We start from the raw sequence: 17,925 nt of genomic DNA, 5'->3' as shown, positions 1-17,925 counted from the left end.
TTTAAAGAACCCTGCAAGCTCCCCGCAAGAAGCGTGAGACTTGCAACACTGCACCCGGCGACCCCGACTCGGCTGGTGGCGATCCAACACCTCAGGAGGGACCCCAGGACTACTCTAAGACTGTGAGTACAAAAACCTGTCCCCCCTGAGCCCCCACAGCGCCGCCTGCAGAGGGAATCCCGAGGCTTCCCCTGACCGCGACTCTTTGAATCCTAAGTCCCGACACCTGGGAGAGACCCTGCACCCGCAGCCCCCAGGACCTGAAGGACCGGACTTTCACTGGAGGAGTGACCCCCAGGAGTCCCTCTCCCTTGACCAAGTGGAGGTTTCCCCGAGGAACCCCCCCCCCCTTGCCTGCCTGCAGCGCTGAAGAGATCCCTAGATCTCCCATTGACTTCCATTACAAACCCGATGCTTGTTTCTACACTGCACCCGGCCGCCCCCGCGCTGCTGAGGGTGAAATTTCTGTGTGGGCTTGTGTCCCCCCCGGTGCCCTACAAAACCCCCCTGGTCTGCCCTCCGAAGACGCGGGTACTTACCTGCAAGCAGACCGGAACCGGGGCACCCCCTTCTCTCCATTCTAGCCTATGTGTTTTTGGGCACCACTTTGAACTCTGCACCTGACCGGCCCTGAGCTGCTGGTGTGGTGACTTTGGGGTTGCTCTGAACCCCCAACGGTGGGCTACCTTGGACCAAGAACTAAGCCCTGTAAGTGTCTTACTTACCTGGTTAACCTAACAAATACTTACCTCCCCTAGGAACTGTGAAAATTGCACTAAGTGTCCACTTTTAAAACAGCTATTTGTGAATAACTTGAAAAGTATACATGCAATTTTGATGATTTGAAGTTCCTAAAGTACTTACCTGCAATACCTTTCGAATGAGATATTACATGTAGAATTTGAACCTGTGGTTCTTAAAATAAACTAAGAAAAGATATTTTTCTATATAAAAACCTATTGGCTGGATTTGTCTCTGAGTGTGTGTACCTCATTTATTGTCTATGTGTATGTACAACAAATGCTTAACACTACTCCTTGGATAAGCCTACTGCTCGACCACACTACCACAAAATAGAGCATTAGTATTATCTATTTTTACCACTATTTTACCTCTAAGGGGAACCCTTGGACTCTGTGCATGCTATTCCTTACTTTGAAATAGCACATACAGAGCCAACTTCCTACAACACCCTATACACTAATAAGGGATAACTGGGCCTGGTGCAAGGTGCAAGTACCCCTTGGTACTCACTACAAGCCAGTCCAGCCTCCTACATTGGTTGTGCAGTGGTGGGATAAGTGCTTTGAGACTACTTACCACTCTTGTCATTGTACTTTTCATAAGAGAAAAATATACAAAACAAGGTCAGTGTATATACACATAGCCAAAAAGTTTTGCATTTCCTCTTTTCACTCTTTTCTAAGTGCTGAAAAGTACTTCTAAACTTTCAAAAAGTTCTTAAAAGTTTAAAAAGTTTTTTTCTCTGTCTTTCTAAAAGCTCTGACAAACTTTTTATCTTTTACTATCACTTTAACTCTCTCTAAAAAATGTCTGGCACAGGCCAAAATGTTGATCTGTCCAAACTTGCATATGATCACCTTAGCTGGAAAGGAGCAAGGAGTCTCTGCATAGAGAGAGGTTTGAGTGTAGGGAAGAATCCTTCCTTAGAACTGTTAATTAACATGCTTAGAGTACAGGATAAGGCCATAAGTGCCCCATCTGTTGAAAAAGTAGCTAATGGTTCTCAATCTGATCCAGGGACTCCCCCAGGAAAAGATTCAGGAAAGAAACTTCCTAGCCTGCCCATTACTAGACAGTCTAGCATAGTTGGTAATGATGATGAGCCACACCATATAAATAGTGTTGTCTCACATCATAGCAAAAGCATTTATTCTCACCATACTGGTAGTGATGTTTCTGTTAGCCAAGCTGTTAGGGTGGCTTCTGTAAGGGACAGGTCTCCTTCTGTCCATTCTCAGCATACTTCTGTTTCAAGGCATGTCCCTCCCACCCACCCTGATGACAGATTGTTAGAAAGGGAGCTCAATAGATTGAGAGTGGAACAAACCAGACTGAAGCTCAAGAAGCAACAGCTGGATTTGGATAGACAGACTTTAGAAGTAGAGAAGGAGAGAAAGAAACTGGGTTTAGAAACCCATGGTGGCAGCAGCAGTATTCCCCATAGTCATCCTGTAAAAGAGCATGATTCCAGGAATCTGCACAAGATAGTTCCCCCTTACAAGGAGGGGGATGACATTAACAAGTGGTTTGCTGCACTTGAGAGGGCCTGTGTTGTACAGGATGTCCCTCAAAGGCAGTGGGCTGCTATCCTATGGCTATCATTTAGTGGAAAAGGTAGGGATAGGCTCCTTACTGTGAAAGAAAATGATGCTAATAATTTCCAAGTTATTAAGAATGCACTCCTGGATGGTTATGGCTTAACCACTGAACAGTACAGGATAAAGTTCAGAGAGACCAAAAAGGAGTCTTCACAAGACTGGGTTGATTTCATTGACCATTCAGTGAAGGCCTTGGAGGGGTGGTTACATGGCAGTAAAGTTACTGATTATGACAGCCTGTATAACTTGATCCTGAGAGAGCATATTCTTAATAATTGTGTGTCTGATTTGTTGCACCAGTACTTGGTGGACTCTGATCTGACCTCTCCCCAAGAATTGGGAAAGAAGGCAGACAAATGGGTCAGAACAAGGGTGAACAGAAAAGTTCATACAGGGGGTGACAAAGATGGCAACAAAAAGAAGGATGGTAAGTCTTCTGACAAGGGTGGGGACAAATCTAAAAATGAGTCTTCATCAGGCCCACAAAAACACTCTGGTGGGGGTGGTGGGCCCAAATCCTCTTTTAATCAGAACAAGGAAAAGAAACCATGGTGCTATTTATGTAAAATAAAAGGCCATTGGACAACAGATCCCAGTTGTCCAAAGAAAGGCACCAAGCCTCCTACCACTACAACCCCTACTGCTACACCTAGTGTCCCTACTAATAGCAGTGGTGGTGGGAGCAAACCTACTAATAGCCAATCCAAGGGAGTAGCTGGGCTCACTATTGGTAACTTAGTTGGGGTTGGCCTTGTTAGGGAGGCCACAGAGGCTGTGTTAGTCTCTGAGGGGGCTATTGATTTAGCCACCTTAGTTGCTTGTCCCCTTAATATGGATAAGTACAAGCAGCTACCCCTAATAAATGGTGTTGAGGTTCAGGCCTACAGGGACACTGGTGCCAGTGTGACTATGGTCATAGAGAAACTGGTCCACCCTGAACAACACCTACTTGGTCACCAGTACCAAGTAACCGATGCTCACAACAACACACTTAGCCACCCCATGGCTGTTGTAAATCTCAACTGGGGGGGGGGGGTTACTGGTCCAAAGAAAGTTGTGGTAGCTTCAGATTTACCGGTAGACTGTCTATTAGGGAATGATTTGGAGACATCAGCTTGGTCAGATGTGGAGTTGGAGGCCCATGCAGCAATGCTGGGCATCCCAGGGCATATTTTTGCTTTGACAAGGGCTCAGGCCAAAAAGCAAAAAGGACAGGGAAGCTTGGATCCTGGAACAATGGACCAAGTGCTCCCTAAAGCTAGGGCTAGTAGAAGCAAACCACTTCCTACTATCCCTCCCTCTACAGTGGATTCTACTTCTGAGGAAGAAGAATTCCCTCCCTGTGCAGAACCTACACCAGAGGAGCTGGAAGCAGACACTGCTGAGCTTTTGGGTGAAGGGGGGCCTGCCAGAGAGGAGCTGAGTGTGGCACAGCAAACCTGTCCCACATTAGAGGGTCTCAGACAGCAAGCTGTCAAACAGGCTAATGGGGATGTCAGTGACTCTCACAGAGTTTACTGGGAGGACAACCTCTTGTACACTGAGCATAGGGATCCTAAACCTGGAGCTGCCAGGAGATTAGTGATTCCTCAGGAGTACAGAAAGTTCCTCCTAACCCTGGCACATGACATTCCCCTAGCTGGACACCTGGGTCAAATGAAAACTTGGGACAGATTGGTTCCATTGTTTCATTGGCCTAGGATGTCTGAGGACACAAAGGAATTTTGTAAGTCCTGTGAAACCTGTCAAGCCAGTGGCAAGACAGGTGGCACCCCAAAGGCACCCCTTATCCCACTGCCTGTGGTTCGGGTTCCCTTTGAAAGGGTAGGGGTTGACATAGTTGGCCCCCTTGACCCTCCTACTGCTTCAGGCAATAGATTCATCTTAGTGGTAGTGGACCATGCCACAAGATATCCTGAAGCTATTCCTTTAAGGACCACTACAGCTCCTGCAGTGGCAAAGGCCCTCCTGGGAATATTTTCCAGGGTGGGCTTCCCAAAGGAAGTAGTATCAGACAGGGGAAGCAATTTCATGTCTGCATACTTAAAGGCCATGTGGAAGGAGTGTGGTGTAACGTACAAGTTCACAACACCCTATCATCCACAAACAAATGGACTGATGGAGAGATTTAATAAAACTCTCAAAGGCATGATTATGGGTCTCCCTGAAAAACTCCGCAGGAGATGGGATATCCTTCTACCATGCCTCCTTTTTGCCTACAGGGAGGTACCCCAGAAAGGAGTGGGCTTCAGCCCCTTTGAACTTCTTTTTGGACACCCTGTTAGGGGTCCACTCACACTTGTAAAGGAGGGTTGGGAACAACCTTTAAAAGCTCCTAAGCAGGATATTGTGGATTATGTACTTGGCCTCAGATCAAGGATGGCTGAGTACATGAAAAAGGCCAGTAAAAACCTTCAGGCCAGCCAAGAGCTCCAGAAGCAATGGCATGATCAGAAGGCTGTTTTGGTTCAGTACCAACCAGGGCAGAAAGTGTGGGTCTTGGAGCCTGTGGCCCCAAGAGCACTCCAAGATAAATGGAGTGGTCCCCACACAATTGTTGAAAAGAAGGGAGAAGTCACCTATTTAGTTGACTTAGGCACTGCCAGGAGTCCCCTTAGGGTGCTCCATGTCAACCGCCTGAAACCCTACTATGACAGGGCTGATCTCACCCTGCTCATGGCAACTGATGAGGGATAGGAAGAAGACAGTGATCCTCTACCTGATCTCTTCTCTTCCACAGAACAAGATGCTCTTGTGGAAGGTGTAGTTTTGGCTGATTGTCTTACTCCTTAGCAGAAAGATAATTGCATAAATCTCCTAGATCAATTCTCTGAACTCTTCTCTACTGTGCCAGGTACCACTTCATGGTGTGAGCACACTATAGATACTGGAGACAGCTTGCCTGTCAAAAGTAAGATCTATAGGCAGCCTGACCATGTCAGGGACTGCATAAAGCAAGAGGTCCAGAAAATGTTAGAACTAGGAGTGGTTGAGCACTCTGACAGTCCATGGGCTTCCCCTGTGGTACTGGTACCAAAACCCCATTCCAAAGATGGAAAGAAGGAAATGCGGTTTTGTGTAGACTATAGAGGTCTCAACCTTGTAACCAAAACTGATGCTCACCCTATACCCAGGGCAGATGAGCTCATAGATACACTGGCATCTGCCAAGTATCTAAGCACTTTTGATTTGACTGCAGGGTATTGGCAGATCAAATTGTCAAAAGATGCTAAACCTAAGACTGCATTTTCTACCATTGGAGGACATTACCAGTTTACTGTAATGCCTTTTGGTTTGAAAAATGCACCTGCCACTTTTCAGAGGTTGGTGAACACAGTCCTGCAAGGGCTGGAAGCTTTCAGTGCAGCATATTTGGACGATATAGCTGTCTTTAGCTCCAGCTGGGATGATCACCTGGTCCACCTATGAAAAGTTTTGGAGGCCCTGCAAAAGGCAGGCCTCACTATCAAGGCTTCAAAGTGCCAGATAGGGCAGGGTAAGGTGGTTTATCTGGGACACCTTGTTGGTGGGGAACAGATTGCACCACTTCAGGGGAAAATCCAAACAATTATGGATTGGGTTCCCCCTACCACTCACTCAGGTGAGAGCCTTCCTAGGCCTCACTGGGTATTACAGGAGGTTCATTAAGAACTATGGCTCCATTGCAGCCCCTCTTAATGACCTCACATCCAAGAAAATGCCTAAAAAGGTATTATGGACAGCAAACTGTCAGAAAGCTTTTGAGGAGCTGAAGCAGGCCATGTGCTCTGCACCTGTCCTGAAAAGCCCTTGTTACTCTAAAAAATTCTATGTCCAAACTGATGCATCTGAATTATGAGTAGGGGCAGTCCTATCACAACTTAATTCTGAGGGCCAGGATCAACCTGTTGCTTTTATTAGTAGGAGGTTGACCCCTAGAGAAAAGCGTTGGTCTGCCATTGAGAGGGAGGCCTTTGCTGTGGTCTGGGCACTGAAGAAGTTGAGGACATACCTGTTTGGCACTCACTTCATTGTTCAGACAGACCACAAACCTCTACTTTGGCTAAAACAAATGAAAGGTGAAAATCCTAAATTGTTGAGGTGGTCCATATCCCTACAGGGAATGGACTATACAGTGGAACATGGACCTGGGAGTAGCCACTCCAATGCAGATGGACTCTCCAGATATTTCCACTTAGACAATGAAGACTCATCAGGTCATGGCTAGTCTTATTGTCCTTCGTTTGGGGGGGGGTTGTGTAGGAAAGTACCATCTTGCCTGGCATGTTACCCCCATTTTTCACTGTATATATGTTGTTTTAGTTGTATGTGTCACTGGGACCCTGGTAACCCAGGGCCCCAGTGCTCATAAGTGTGCCTGAATGTGTTACCTGTGTAGTGACTGTCTCACTGAGGCTCTGCTAATCAGAACCTCAGTGGTTATGCTCTCTCATTTCTTTCCAAATTGTCACTAACAGGCTAGTGACCATTTTTACCAATTTACATTGGCTTACTGGAACACCCTTATAATTCCCTAGTATATGGTACTGAGGTACCCAGGGTATTGGGGTTCCAGGAGATCCCTATGGGCTGCAGCATTTCTTTTGCCACCCATAGGGAGCTCTGACAATTCTTACACAGGCCTGCCACTGCAGCCTGAGTGAAATAACGTCCACGTTATTTCACAGCCATTTTACACTGCACTTAAGTAACTTATAAGTCACCTATATGTCTAACCTTTACCTGGTAAAGGTTAGGTGCAAAGTTACTTAGTGTGAGGGCACCCTGGCACTAGCCAAGGTGCCCCCACATTGTTCAGAGCCAATTCCCTGAACTTTGTGAGTGCGGGGACACCATTACACGCGTGCACTACATATAGGTCACTACCTATATGTGGCTTCACAATGGTAACTCCGAATATGGCCATGTAACATGTCTATGATCATGGAATTGCCCCCTCTATGCCATTCTGGCATAGTTGGCACAATCCCATGATCCCAGTGGTCTGTAGCACAGACCCTGGTACTGCCAAACTGCCCTTCCTGGGGTTTCACTGCAGCTGCTGCTGCTGCTGCCAACCCCTCAGACAGGCATCTGCCCTCCTGGGGTCCAGCCAGGCCTGGCCCAGGATGGCAGAACAAAGAACTTCCTCTGAGAGAGGGTGTGACACCCTCTCCCTTTGGAAAATGGTGTGAAGGCAGGGGAGGAGTAGCCTCCCCCAGCCTCTGGAAATGCTTTGTTGGGCACAGATGTGCCCAATTCTGCATAAGCCAGTCTACACCGGTTCAGGGGACCCCTTAGCCCTGCTCTGGCGCGAAACTGGACAAAGGAAAGGGGAGTGACCACTCCCCTGACCTGCACCTCCCCTGGGAGGTGTCCAGAGCTCCTCTAGTGTGCTCCAGACCTCTGCCATCTTGGAAACAGAAGTGCTGCTGGCACACTGGACTGCTCTGAGTGGCCAGTGCCACCAGGTGACGTCAGAGACTCCTTCTGATAGGCTCCTTCAGGTGTTAGTAGCCTATCCTCTCTCCTAGGTAGCCAAACCCTCTTTTCTGGCTATTTAGGGTCTCTGTCTCTGGGGAAACTTTAGATAACGAATGCAAGAGCTCATCCGAGTTCCTCTGCATCTCTCTCTTCACCTTCTGCCAAGGAATCGACTGCTGACCGCGCTGGAAGCCTGCAAACCTGCAACATAGTAGCAAAGACGACTACTGCAACTCTGTAACGCTGATCCTGCCGCCTTCTCGACTGTTTTCCTGCTTGTGCATGCTGTGGGGGTAGTCTGCCTCCTCTCCGCACCAGAAGCTCCGAAGAAATCTCCCGTGGGTCGACGGAATCTTCCCCCTGCAACCGCAGGCACCAAAAAGCTGCATTACCGGTCCCTTGGGTCTCCTCTCAGCACGACAAGCGAGGTCCCTCGAATCCAGCGACTCTGTCCAAGTGACCCCCACAGTCCAGTGACTCTTCAGTCCAAGTTTGGTGGAGGTAAGTCCTTGCCTCACCTCGCTGGGCTGCATTGCTGGGAACCACGACTTTTGCAGCTACTCCGGCCCCTGTGCACTTCCGGCGGAAATCCTTTGTGCACAGCCAAGCCTGGGTCCACGGCACTCTAACCTGCATTGCACGACTTTCTAAGTTGGTCTCCGGCGACGTGGGACTCCTTTGTGCGACTTCGGGTGAGCACCGTTTCACGCATCCTCGTAGTGCCTGTTTCTGGCACTTCTCCGGGTGCTACCTGCTTCAGAGAGGGCTCCTTGTCTTGCTCGACGTCCCCTCTCTCTGCTGGTCCAATTTGCGACCTCCTGGTCCCTCCTGGGCCTCAGCAGCGTCCAAAAATGCTAACCGCACGATTTGCAGCTAGCAAGGCTTGTTGGCGTTCTTTCGGCGGGAAAACACTTCTGCACGACTCTCCACGGCAAGAGGGATCCGTCCACCAAAGGGGAAGTCTCTAGCCCTTTTCGTTCCTGCAGAAACCTCAGCTTCTTCGGTTCAGTAGAAGCTTCTTTGCACCCGCAGCTGGCATTTCCTGGGCATCTGCCCATCTCCGACTTGCTTGTGACTTTTGGACTTGGTCCCCTTGTTCCACAGGTACCCTAGATTGGAAATCCACAGTTGTTGCATTGTTGGTTTGTGTCTTTCCTGCATTATTCCTCTAACACGACTTCTTTGTCCTTAGGGGAACTTTAGTGCACTTTGCACTCACTTTTCAGGGTCTTGGGGAGGGTTATTTTTCTAACTCTCACTATTTTCTAATAGTCCCAGCGACCCTCTACAAGGTCACATAGGTTTGGGGTCCATTCGTGGTTCGCATTCCACTTTTGGAGTATATGGCTTGTGTTGCCCCTATCCCTATGTTTCCCCATTGCATCCTATTGTAACTATACATTGTTTGCACTGTTTTCTAAGACTATACTGCATATTTTTGCTATTGTGTATATATATCTTGTGTATATTTCCTATCCTCTCACTGAGGGTACACTCTAAGATACTTTGGCATATTGTCATAAAAATAAAGTACCTTTATTTTTAGTATAACTGTGTATTGTGTTTTCTTATGATATTGTGCATATGACACTAAGTGGTACTGTAGTAGCTTCACACGTCTCCTAGTTCAGCCTAAGCTGCTCTGCTAAGCTACCATTATCTATCAGCCTAAGCTGCTAGACACCCTATACACTAATAAGGGATAACTGGGCCTGGTGCAAGGTGCAAGTACCCCTTGGTACTCACTACAAGCCAGTCCAGCCTCCTACACTGCCACACACCAGACGTGTTGCTGGCCACATGGGGAGAGTGCCTTTGTCACTCTGTGGCCAGGAACAAAGCCTGTACTGGGTGGAGGTGCTTCTCACCTTCCCCTGCAGGAACTGTAACACCTGGCGGTGAGCCTCAAAGGCTCACCCCCTTTGTTACAGCGCCACAGGGCATCCCAGCTAGTGGAGATGCCCGCCCCTCCGGCCACTGCCCCCACTTTTGGCGGCAAGGCTAGAGGAGATAATGAGGAAAACAAGAAGTCACTCCCCAGTCAGGACAGCCCCTAAGGTGTCCTGAGGTGACTCTTACTTTTAGAAATCCTCCATTTTGTAGAAGGCGGATTCCCCCAATAGGATCAGGATGTGCCCTCCTCCCCACAGCGAGGAGGCACAAAGAGGGTGTAGCCACCCTCAGGGCCAGTAGCCATTGGCTACTGCCCTCCCAGACCTAAACACACCCCTAAATTGAGTATTTAGGGGCTCCCAGAACTGAGGAAGATTGATTCCTGCAACCTAAAGAAGAAGAAGGACTGCTGACCTGAAGCCCTGCAGTGAAGACAGAGACGACAACTGATTTGGCCCAGCCCCACCGGCCTGTCTCACTACTTCGAAGAAAACTGCAACTGCGATGCATACAACATGGTCCAGCGACCTCTGAAGCCTCAGAGGACTTCCCTGCATCTAAAGGACCAAGAAGCTCCCGAGAACAGCGGCCCTGTTCAAGAAACTGCAACTTTGTGCAACAAAGAAGCAACTTTTAAAGATCACACGTTTCCCGCCGGAAGCGTGAGACTTTCCACTCTGCACCCGACGCCCCTGGCTCGACCTGCAGAAAAACTAACACTACAGGGAGGATTCCCCGGCGACTGCGAGCCCGTGAGTAGCCAGAGTTGACCCCCTCTGAGCCCCCACAGCGACGCCTGTAGAGGAAATCCAGAGGCTCCCCCTGACCACGACTGCCTGCTTCAAGGAACCTGACGCCTGGAAACAGCACTGCACCCGCAGCCCCCCACCTACCTGCATCATTGAAGAGACCCCTGGGTCTCCCCATTGATTCCTATCTGAAACCCGACACCTGTTTGCACTCTGCACCCGGCCGCCCCTGTGTCACTGAGGGTGTACTTTCTGTTCCTGCTTGTGTTCCCCCCAGTGCCCTACAAAAACCCCCTGGTCTGCCCTCCGAAGACGCGGGTACTTACCTGCTGGCAGACTGGAACCGGGGCACCCCTATTTCCATTGAAGCCTGTGTGTTTTGGGCACCACTTTGACCTCTGCACCTGACCGGCCCTGAGCTGCTGGTGTGGTAACTTTTGGGGTTGCCCTGAACCCCCAACGGTGGACTACCTTGGACCCAACTTTGAACCCTGTAAGTGCTTTACTTACCTGAGAACTTAACATTTACTTACCTCCCCCAGGAACTGTTGATTTTTGCACTGTGTCCACTTATAAAATAGCTTATTGCCATTTTTGTCAAAACTGTACATGCTATTGTGATTATTCAAAGTTACTAGAATACCTGAGTGAAATACCTTTCATTTAAAGTATTGCTTGTAAATCTTGAACCTGTGGTTCTTAAAATAAACTAAGAAAATATATTTTTCTATATAAAAACTCATTGGCCTGGAATTGTCTGAGTGTGTGTTCCTCATTTATTGCCTGTGTGTGTACAACAAATGCTTAACACTACCCGCTGATAAGCCTACTGCTCAACCACACTACCACAAAATAGAGCATTAGAATGATCTCTTTTTGCAACTATCTTACCTCTAAGGGGAACCCTTGGACTCAGTGCACACTATTTTTTACTTTGAAATTTATTTACAGAGCCTACTTCCTACAAAAGGTGAGAACCCTAAACTTTTGAGGTGGTCCATCTCCCTACAGGGAATGAACTATATATATAGTGGAACATAGAGCTAGGACTGCTCATGCCAATGCAGATAGAGTTCCCATATTTTAGAGTTCCCATATTTTTCCACTTAGGCATTAAAGACTCTCTTGGGAAAGGTTAGTCTCATCCTCTTTCATTAGGGAGGGGCTTGTGTGGGAAAGTGCCCCTTTTGGCATGGTTCCTCATTCCCCCACACATTTTGCCTGGTGTTGAATCTAACTTGACTGAGTGTGTGCTGGGAACCTGCTAACCAGGCCCCAGCACCAGTGTTTTTTGCCTAAACTGTGCCACAAATGGCACACCCCTAGCACACAGCGAAGTCCCTTGTTAAAGGTACCAGTGGAACCAAGGGCTCTGACCAGGGAGGGTTCCTAATGGCTGCAGCGTGTATTAATGCCTTCCTAAGTGACCGACCCCTCACCAAGCTCTTGAACACTGCCATTGCAGATTGTGTGTGCTGGTGGGAAGAAAAAGACCAAGCCAACATGGAACACCTGTGTGCCATGCCCACAAACCACTGCCTGTGGCAAAGGTAAGTCACCCCTCTAGCAGGCCTTACAGCCCTAAGGCTGTGTGCACTGTGCCACAGGTGAGGGCATATCTGCGTGAGCAATATGTCCCTACAGTGTATACGTCCATTCTTAAACATTGTAAGAGCAGTGTGGCCATATTAAGTACATGGTCTGGGTGTTTGTCATTACGAACTCCACAGCTCCATAATGGCTTCATTGAAGGCTGGGAAGCTTGGTATCAGATTTCTTAGCACAATGAACCCACACTGATGCCAGTGTTGTATTTATTGTACAATGCCCACAGAGGACATCTTAGAAATACCCCCTGCATTGTACCCAACCCTTTAGTGCAGGACTGACCAGTCTGTGCCCCAAAGGCTCAGGCCTCCTGTTACAGTGCCCCAGGGCTCTCCAGCTTGTGGAGATGCCCGACCCCAGAACAAGGCCCACTTTTGGCAGCACATCCGTCTGGAAAATTAGGGAAAACAGGGAGGCCTGACCATTGCACCTAGGACCACCCCTAAGGTGTCAAGAGCTGAAGTGACCCCCCTCCTTGCAGAATCCTCCATCTTGTTTTGGAGGATATGGACCAATAGGCTTAGGAATATGCCCTGCTCCCCAAAGTGAGTGGACACAGGAAGGGTGTAGCCACTCTAATGGACAGTAGCCACTGTCTTCTGCCCTCTGACCCCTGCAACGCCCCTAAATCTAGTATCTAGGGGGACCCCTAAACCTTACCAGATTCCTGGGGATCTCATGAAGAAAGGACTGCTGAGCCGACTCCAGATGACAACTGACTTGGCCCCAACCCTACCAACCTGTCTGCAGCTTCAAAGACTCCTGCTCCAAAAAAGCAATGCTTCCTGGAGAACCAGAGACCTCTACAAACCCCCAGAGAACTGCCTGCCCATCAGAGGACCATGAACTCCCAAGGACAGCGGCCCTGTCCAGAAGAAACCTCCAAAAAGGAGCCCTGCCCACTCTGCACCAGTCGCCCATGGCCCGAGTCCAGGTGGCCCACTGGGCCAGGGAAGTTCCCCAGGCGTTTCTGACCTTGCATCCACCCTCGGGTTGACCCCTCCTGGCCAACAGAATGATGCCTGCAGCCTGAATCAGGAGAACACCCTCCTGACCACGACCAGATCCGGTGAAGATTCCCAATGCCCAAGGAGACCCCCGGGCCTTGGGGAATCTGAGCAATGGTCTAGCAGCATTCAGCAGGCACCTGTCCAACCTTTTGTTTCCCGGAACTGACCCCCAGGACCCAGCCTGTAGCATCTTTTGTGACCCCTGGGGTCCCCCTTATTGAAAACATTGAGCACCCAGCTCTGTTTTCTCACCCCTGCACCCGGTTACCTCTGTGCTGCTGAGGGTGTGTGTTTGGTGTGAATCTGTGGTCCCACCCCCATCACCCCAGGTCCTGACCTAAACCCCCCAGGCCTGTGCCCTGAAACCACTGGTATTTACCTGCAATCTGTTTTCTACCAAGTCCCCCGAGTCTTCATAGAATTCCATTGAAAACCTGATGCCAACTTTGGCCTCTGCATTCAGCCAGCCCCGTGATGCTGGTGGGTCGCTTTTGGGGTCAACTTAAAATCCTTAGTTTAATTACCTGTCAAATGTGCTAACACTTCCCCCCCCTCCAGGACTCTTGACTCCTATGAGAAATTGAACTGTCAACTTTTAAGTGCTACTTACTTGTAAATTGCTTTATCTGCAAAACCCAAACAAAGTCCATTTGATGCATTTGCTTGATACTTACAACTGGACTTAACTGCAACAACGATCTTTTGGTTCTAGTAATAAAGTAACAAAATATATTTTTGCTATATAAAAACATTTGGCCTGGAGCTAGTCATTGAGTGTGTGCCTCATTTCTTCACTGTGTGTACAAGAAATGTTTTGCACTACCCTCTGATAAGCCTTACTGCTCGACCACACTACCACAAAAGAGAGCATTAGTATTATCTAATTTAGCTTAAAATATGTATGTGGTTTTGTTACTATTACATAAAATCATGCATACATTTTTAAATAATAGAAATACATTAATTTAACATAATTTCCTTTAAGGTTCCATGTTAATTACCAGGGGTTGACCATGTGTGGTGCTGGACTTGCCCTGCATCTGGGCTGGAGTACATTCACAATTGTTATGAGTAGTTTTTGGCTCTTGTAACTTTAACAGTGCAGTTTGTAAATAGGACTCCACTTATTCTTGTGTGGGTGGGTGGGTGGATGCATGTCTCTCCATAACCCTCCTATAACCTTTCCTTACTCCTTCCTAAACCTCCCCCATTAAATATTAAGCTTTCCCCATTTTCCAGCGACACCACTGTACCTCACACATTTACTTATAAAACATATGTGTACCTGTGCAGAGACTCTCACTTGTGGCGGAGATCTCTGCAATGTAAAGATAGAAGAGGTGAAGACTTCCACATATAGGTCAGTGAATATTATTTCCTAGTATGTGGCTATTACTATTGTAGTACCTCTACACATACTACAAAATTACGTTTATGAATACAATCCTTAATCATAATTTTTCACTCTTCCTTTTAGAAACATAACACTGTGTGCTACACTTTCACAGAAAGAAAACAGGTCTGTTGCTTGAACATTGTGTATTCAGCTAAGGCTAGTCTAAATTGAGACTATCCACCTGGTTTTGGTAGCACCAAGAAAAATTATGAATAACCATCCTATTCTCATATGGACAGTAAAAAAAGCCTTAAAGAAGAAATGGAAACTTTTTTTGTTTTGAGCCAAGCTAAAGTACATTTATCATTTGAGGTTTTCATTGCCACTGCTTGTGGACATCCTAAAGTTATACTGCTCTTCACAATGATGTACAACATAATAATTGACTTGCCAGATCTAATGGACTATCTTTTTTATGATTCTGAAGGTCAATGTAGTTTTCCTGAATTATTCAGATTTTATACTAGACAGCGCACTCTAAATTCATATACCTGTTTTTATTTGAAAAGCCATTTATTTACATTAAAACAACATGACTATTAGGAAACTTGTGCTCATATGCCCTTCTGGGGTATGGGAATCACATCCTAATGTGGTTTTTCCTTTGCCTGCTGTTTTAAGTAAAGCACGTGACTAATTTGTCTGGACTGATAATGGAGAGCAGATAGACAATTAGTAGGTGAGATGTTGATTGTTTGATTGAATCTCTTTCAAATTAATTGTTTTTCTTATAAATATACGTTGAATATTCTGTGTTTGATTCACAGGAGCACATGGAACATGTATGTTCCCCTTCACTTCTGACAGCTATAAGACGCATGGTACTGACTCTTACGCAGCAAAATGATGAAAGTAAAGAATTTGTTAAATTTTTCCATAAACAACTTGGAAGTATTCTGCAGGTTAGTTTGACGTTTCCTTATTTTTGTTTCGAAAACCCCAATATCGTTTTTTGTTTATTTTCGGTACATATCAGTTTGTATTCGAGGGGATAAAGTGAATGCTGATATGTTTGTTTATCGTGTACATGTGGAAGCAGAGGTTCTCTGAAAGGTCTTGGGGCAAGCCGGTCTCATTCTGTCATTTTGAATTGCAGCCTCTCTTTTTCATACTTTAATAATATTTGCCATTCTTGAGCATGTCGGTGCATGTAGAATTTGGCTGCTTGACTTTGTAGCATCTGCATTGTATTTATGATTTTCTTAGGAGTCCTGTTTAAGTTAGGTTGTGGTGGTCCAGCTACATTGTCAAAGCCCTAGTCAATTGGAACCACAGGATGGTTTGTGGATTTAAACGATTGTTTTGGAACACAGCAAGTCATAGACTTGACACCCTTGTTTACATCATTAATTTTCTGGTGCCCAGTTATGATAGTCTTCAAAAAGGATGTTTGTATTTCTTTTTTTCTGTAATGTGAGCAGAGATGTCCCTGGCTGGTGGCTAGTGTTAACAAAGCTTGTTATATTTCTCTACTAGTAACAGGCTCACTATCTAAACTTTCTTTACATCAGTAAAGTGTTGTAAGGATTACATGCAAAACCTATATAGTTGATAATGCAGTGTCACAAATTCATTCAGTTCATCCAAAAAGAAGATAACAATACTAAAGGTGTGTGTTACATACTAGAGAACAAACTTACCTATCTGCGCTGGTAGCTTCTCGGATATAGAATATGCTGGCACTTAAGGGCCGTTGGTTAAAGATGCAGCATTTTATGTTGAGGTTTATCTCAAATAGTGTCTTCTTGTGCATTGCAATATTTGCACACCTAAGGTAAAAAATGTCATATAGTCCTTGGATAAGTGGGTCAACTCTTAACCAGACAAACAGCAGAGCACACCTTTCTTTACTGTTTGTAGGGTGTACAATTTTCCATTACTTAGTAAATCTTCTTGTGCTCAAGTTTGTCTTCTCTGTTGCAATAATTGAGGGCACATTCTGTTTATTTTCTCCATTTAATTGGTGATAACTTTGACTTGTTTGAATGGCAAGATTTAGTGAGGGCACCATTAGCCTGAGTTTTACTGTCTAAGCTAGTAGCTGTATTAGCATTGTTTAATAGGTATTAATTGTATTTAGAATCACATTCATAAATCGTGGCAGTTGCACATTATATAGATTTTTTTTTTTTGTGGTGCAATGAACGTAAACATGACCTGACAAGTACAAAATACTACTAAGTGTTACCAAAAATAAAGTTCTGATTGATACTTCTAATTGCGGATTCCTCACATTTAGACTATTCCCCAAATGCTAGACTGGATCCAAAATCCTTTCAGCAGTGCTCCTGCACCTCAACAGGTGGTGCAGTGTGGCTCTGTGCCAGGTCTGTCCTGCCCCAGAAATGGAGTAGAGCCGCATAGTACCACCTCTGTGCTGATGTCCATTTCTTTTTTTCCGTGCTTTCTGACACAGAACCTGGAGCTCTGCTCTTAATTTAATTCAGCTTTCAGTGATTTCTAAAAGAAAAAAACAATGTGCTTGGGCATAGTGCCCCCAGTTTCTCAGGCTTGCTGCAGATCTGTAGTCTTTTACCAGCTTCCTCTGGCACACTTTTGGGCTCCAAGGTTCCACAGGGGCCTCTAGTTTGTTTTTGCCGGCATGACCTGACCATGGGACCAGTTTCATGTCCAGTACCGATAACTTCAATAATGACGCTGACTCTGGCACCTACACCGTAACTGGACCTGAACTCCTTGACACTGGTGTCAATGTCAGGATCCGATATTATCCTTGTTCTGATATCTAACCTCCCAAAAAACTTCAGCCTGATCTTGCCTGATGTCACACATAACGAAAGCGCGACTGGTTGTCATGCAGCTCAGTTCTGCACTGGCACACCTTCTAAGGCAGTCATGCCAACAGTGGCTCCATCTTGCTCTGATTCTGACCAAGGCATACCCGAAGAAGTGTGTGATGGTGATTGCCTTCCTCGTTATGCTGTTAAAAATGTGCACAGACTTGCAGGAAGCCAGTGGGCTTGACACCCCTCCTCCCCCTGTTGGGCTTAATACCTCTCTGCCTAAAGGGATGAATTCGACAGTTGGGCCACCTGTTGAGGAAAGTGGTTTATTCACAGTTTTGAGTGCTGCTGAAGTGCTGGATTTACAGGTGAAAGCCAAACTAAATGACCATGCAGCGATCTTATACTCCGGGCCAACTCCATCTGAACCCTCTCTTTCACCAGGGTACTTATGGATACTTGACAGGCAATTGGTCCAAACCATTTTCTTGTTCCCCACAGGCTATGCCCTGACTTCCTCACCAGACAGCTTACTCCCCAATGTTTAGTGCTGCAGACATGTACTAGTAAAGATAATACGAATTAGTTCACCCTGACACCTCCATATATGGACAACCGTGTGGTACTGCAAAAAGCAGGTAAGAGTCAGATCCCTCGTCCTGTGCAAGGAGATTCAGCGCCTTTGGAGTCAAATGAAGTGTAAGGATATTTTTCTAGTTG

General features: G+C 46.6%; 1 protein-coding gene across 7 annotated transcripts in view; it reads left to right on the top strand.

Moving 5' to 3' along the window:
* The window catches only part of PCM1 (pericentriolar material 1), a 713,620-nt gene that overhangs the window by 503,057 nt on the left and 192,638 nt on the right, over positions 1-17,925 (top strand). For all 7 annotated transcript variants that reach the window (XM_069200330.1, XM_069200304.1, XM_069200313.1 and 4 more), the window contains one exon: positions 15,229-15,363. In XM_069200330.1, coding sequence (XP_069056431.1) covers positions 15,229-15,363 — 135 coding nt within the window. The remainder of the gene's footprint in view (positions 1-15,228; positions 15,364-17,925) is intronic.

The sequence above is a fragment of the Pleurodeles waltl genome, chromosome 1_2 (genome assembly GCF_031143425.1).
Source record: "Pleurodeles waltl isolate 20211129_DDA chromosome 1_2, aPleWal1.hap1.20221129, whole genome shotgun sequence".
Classification (NCBI taxonomy): domain Eukaryota; kingdom Metazoa; phylum Chordata; class Amphibia; order Caudata; family Salamandridae; genus Pleurodeles; species Pleurodeles waltl.
This window is presented reverse-complemented; position numbering and strand designations above follow the sequence as displayed.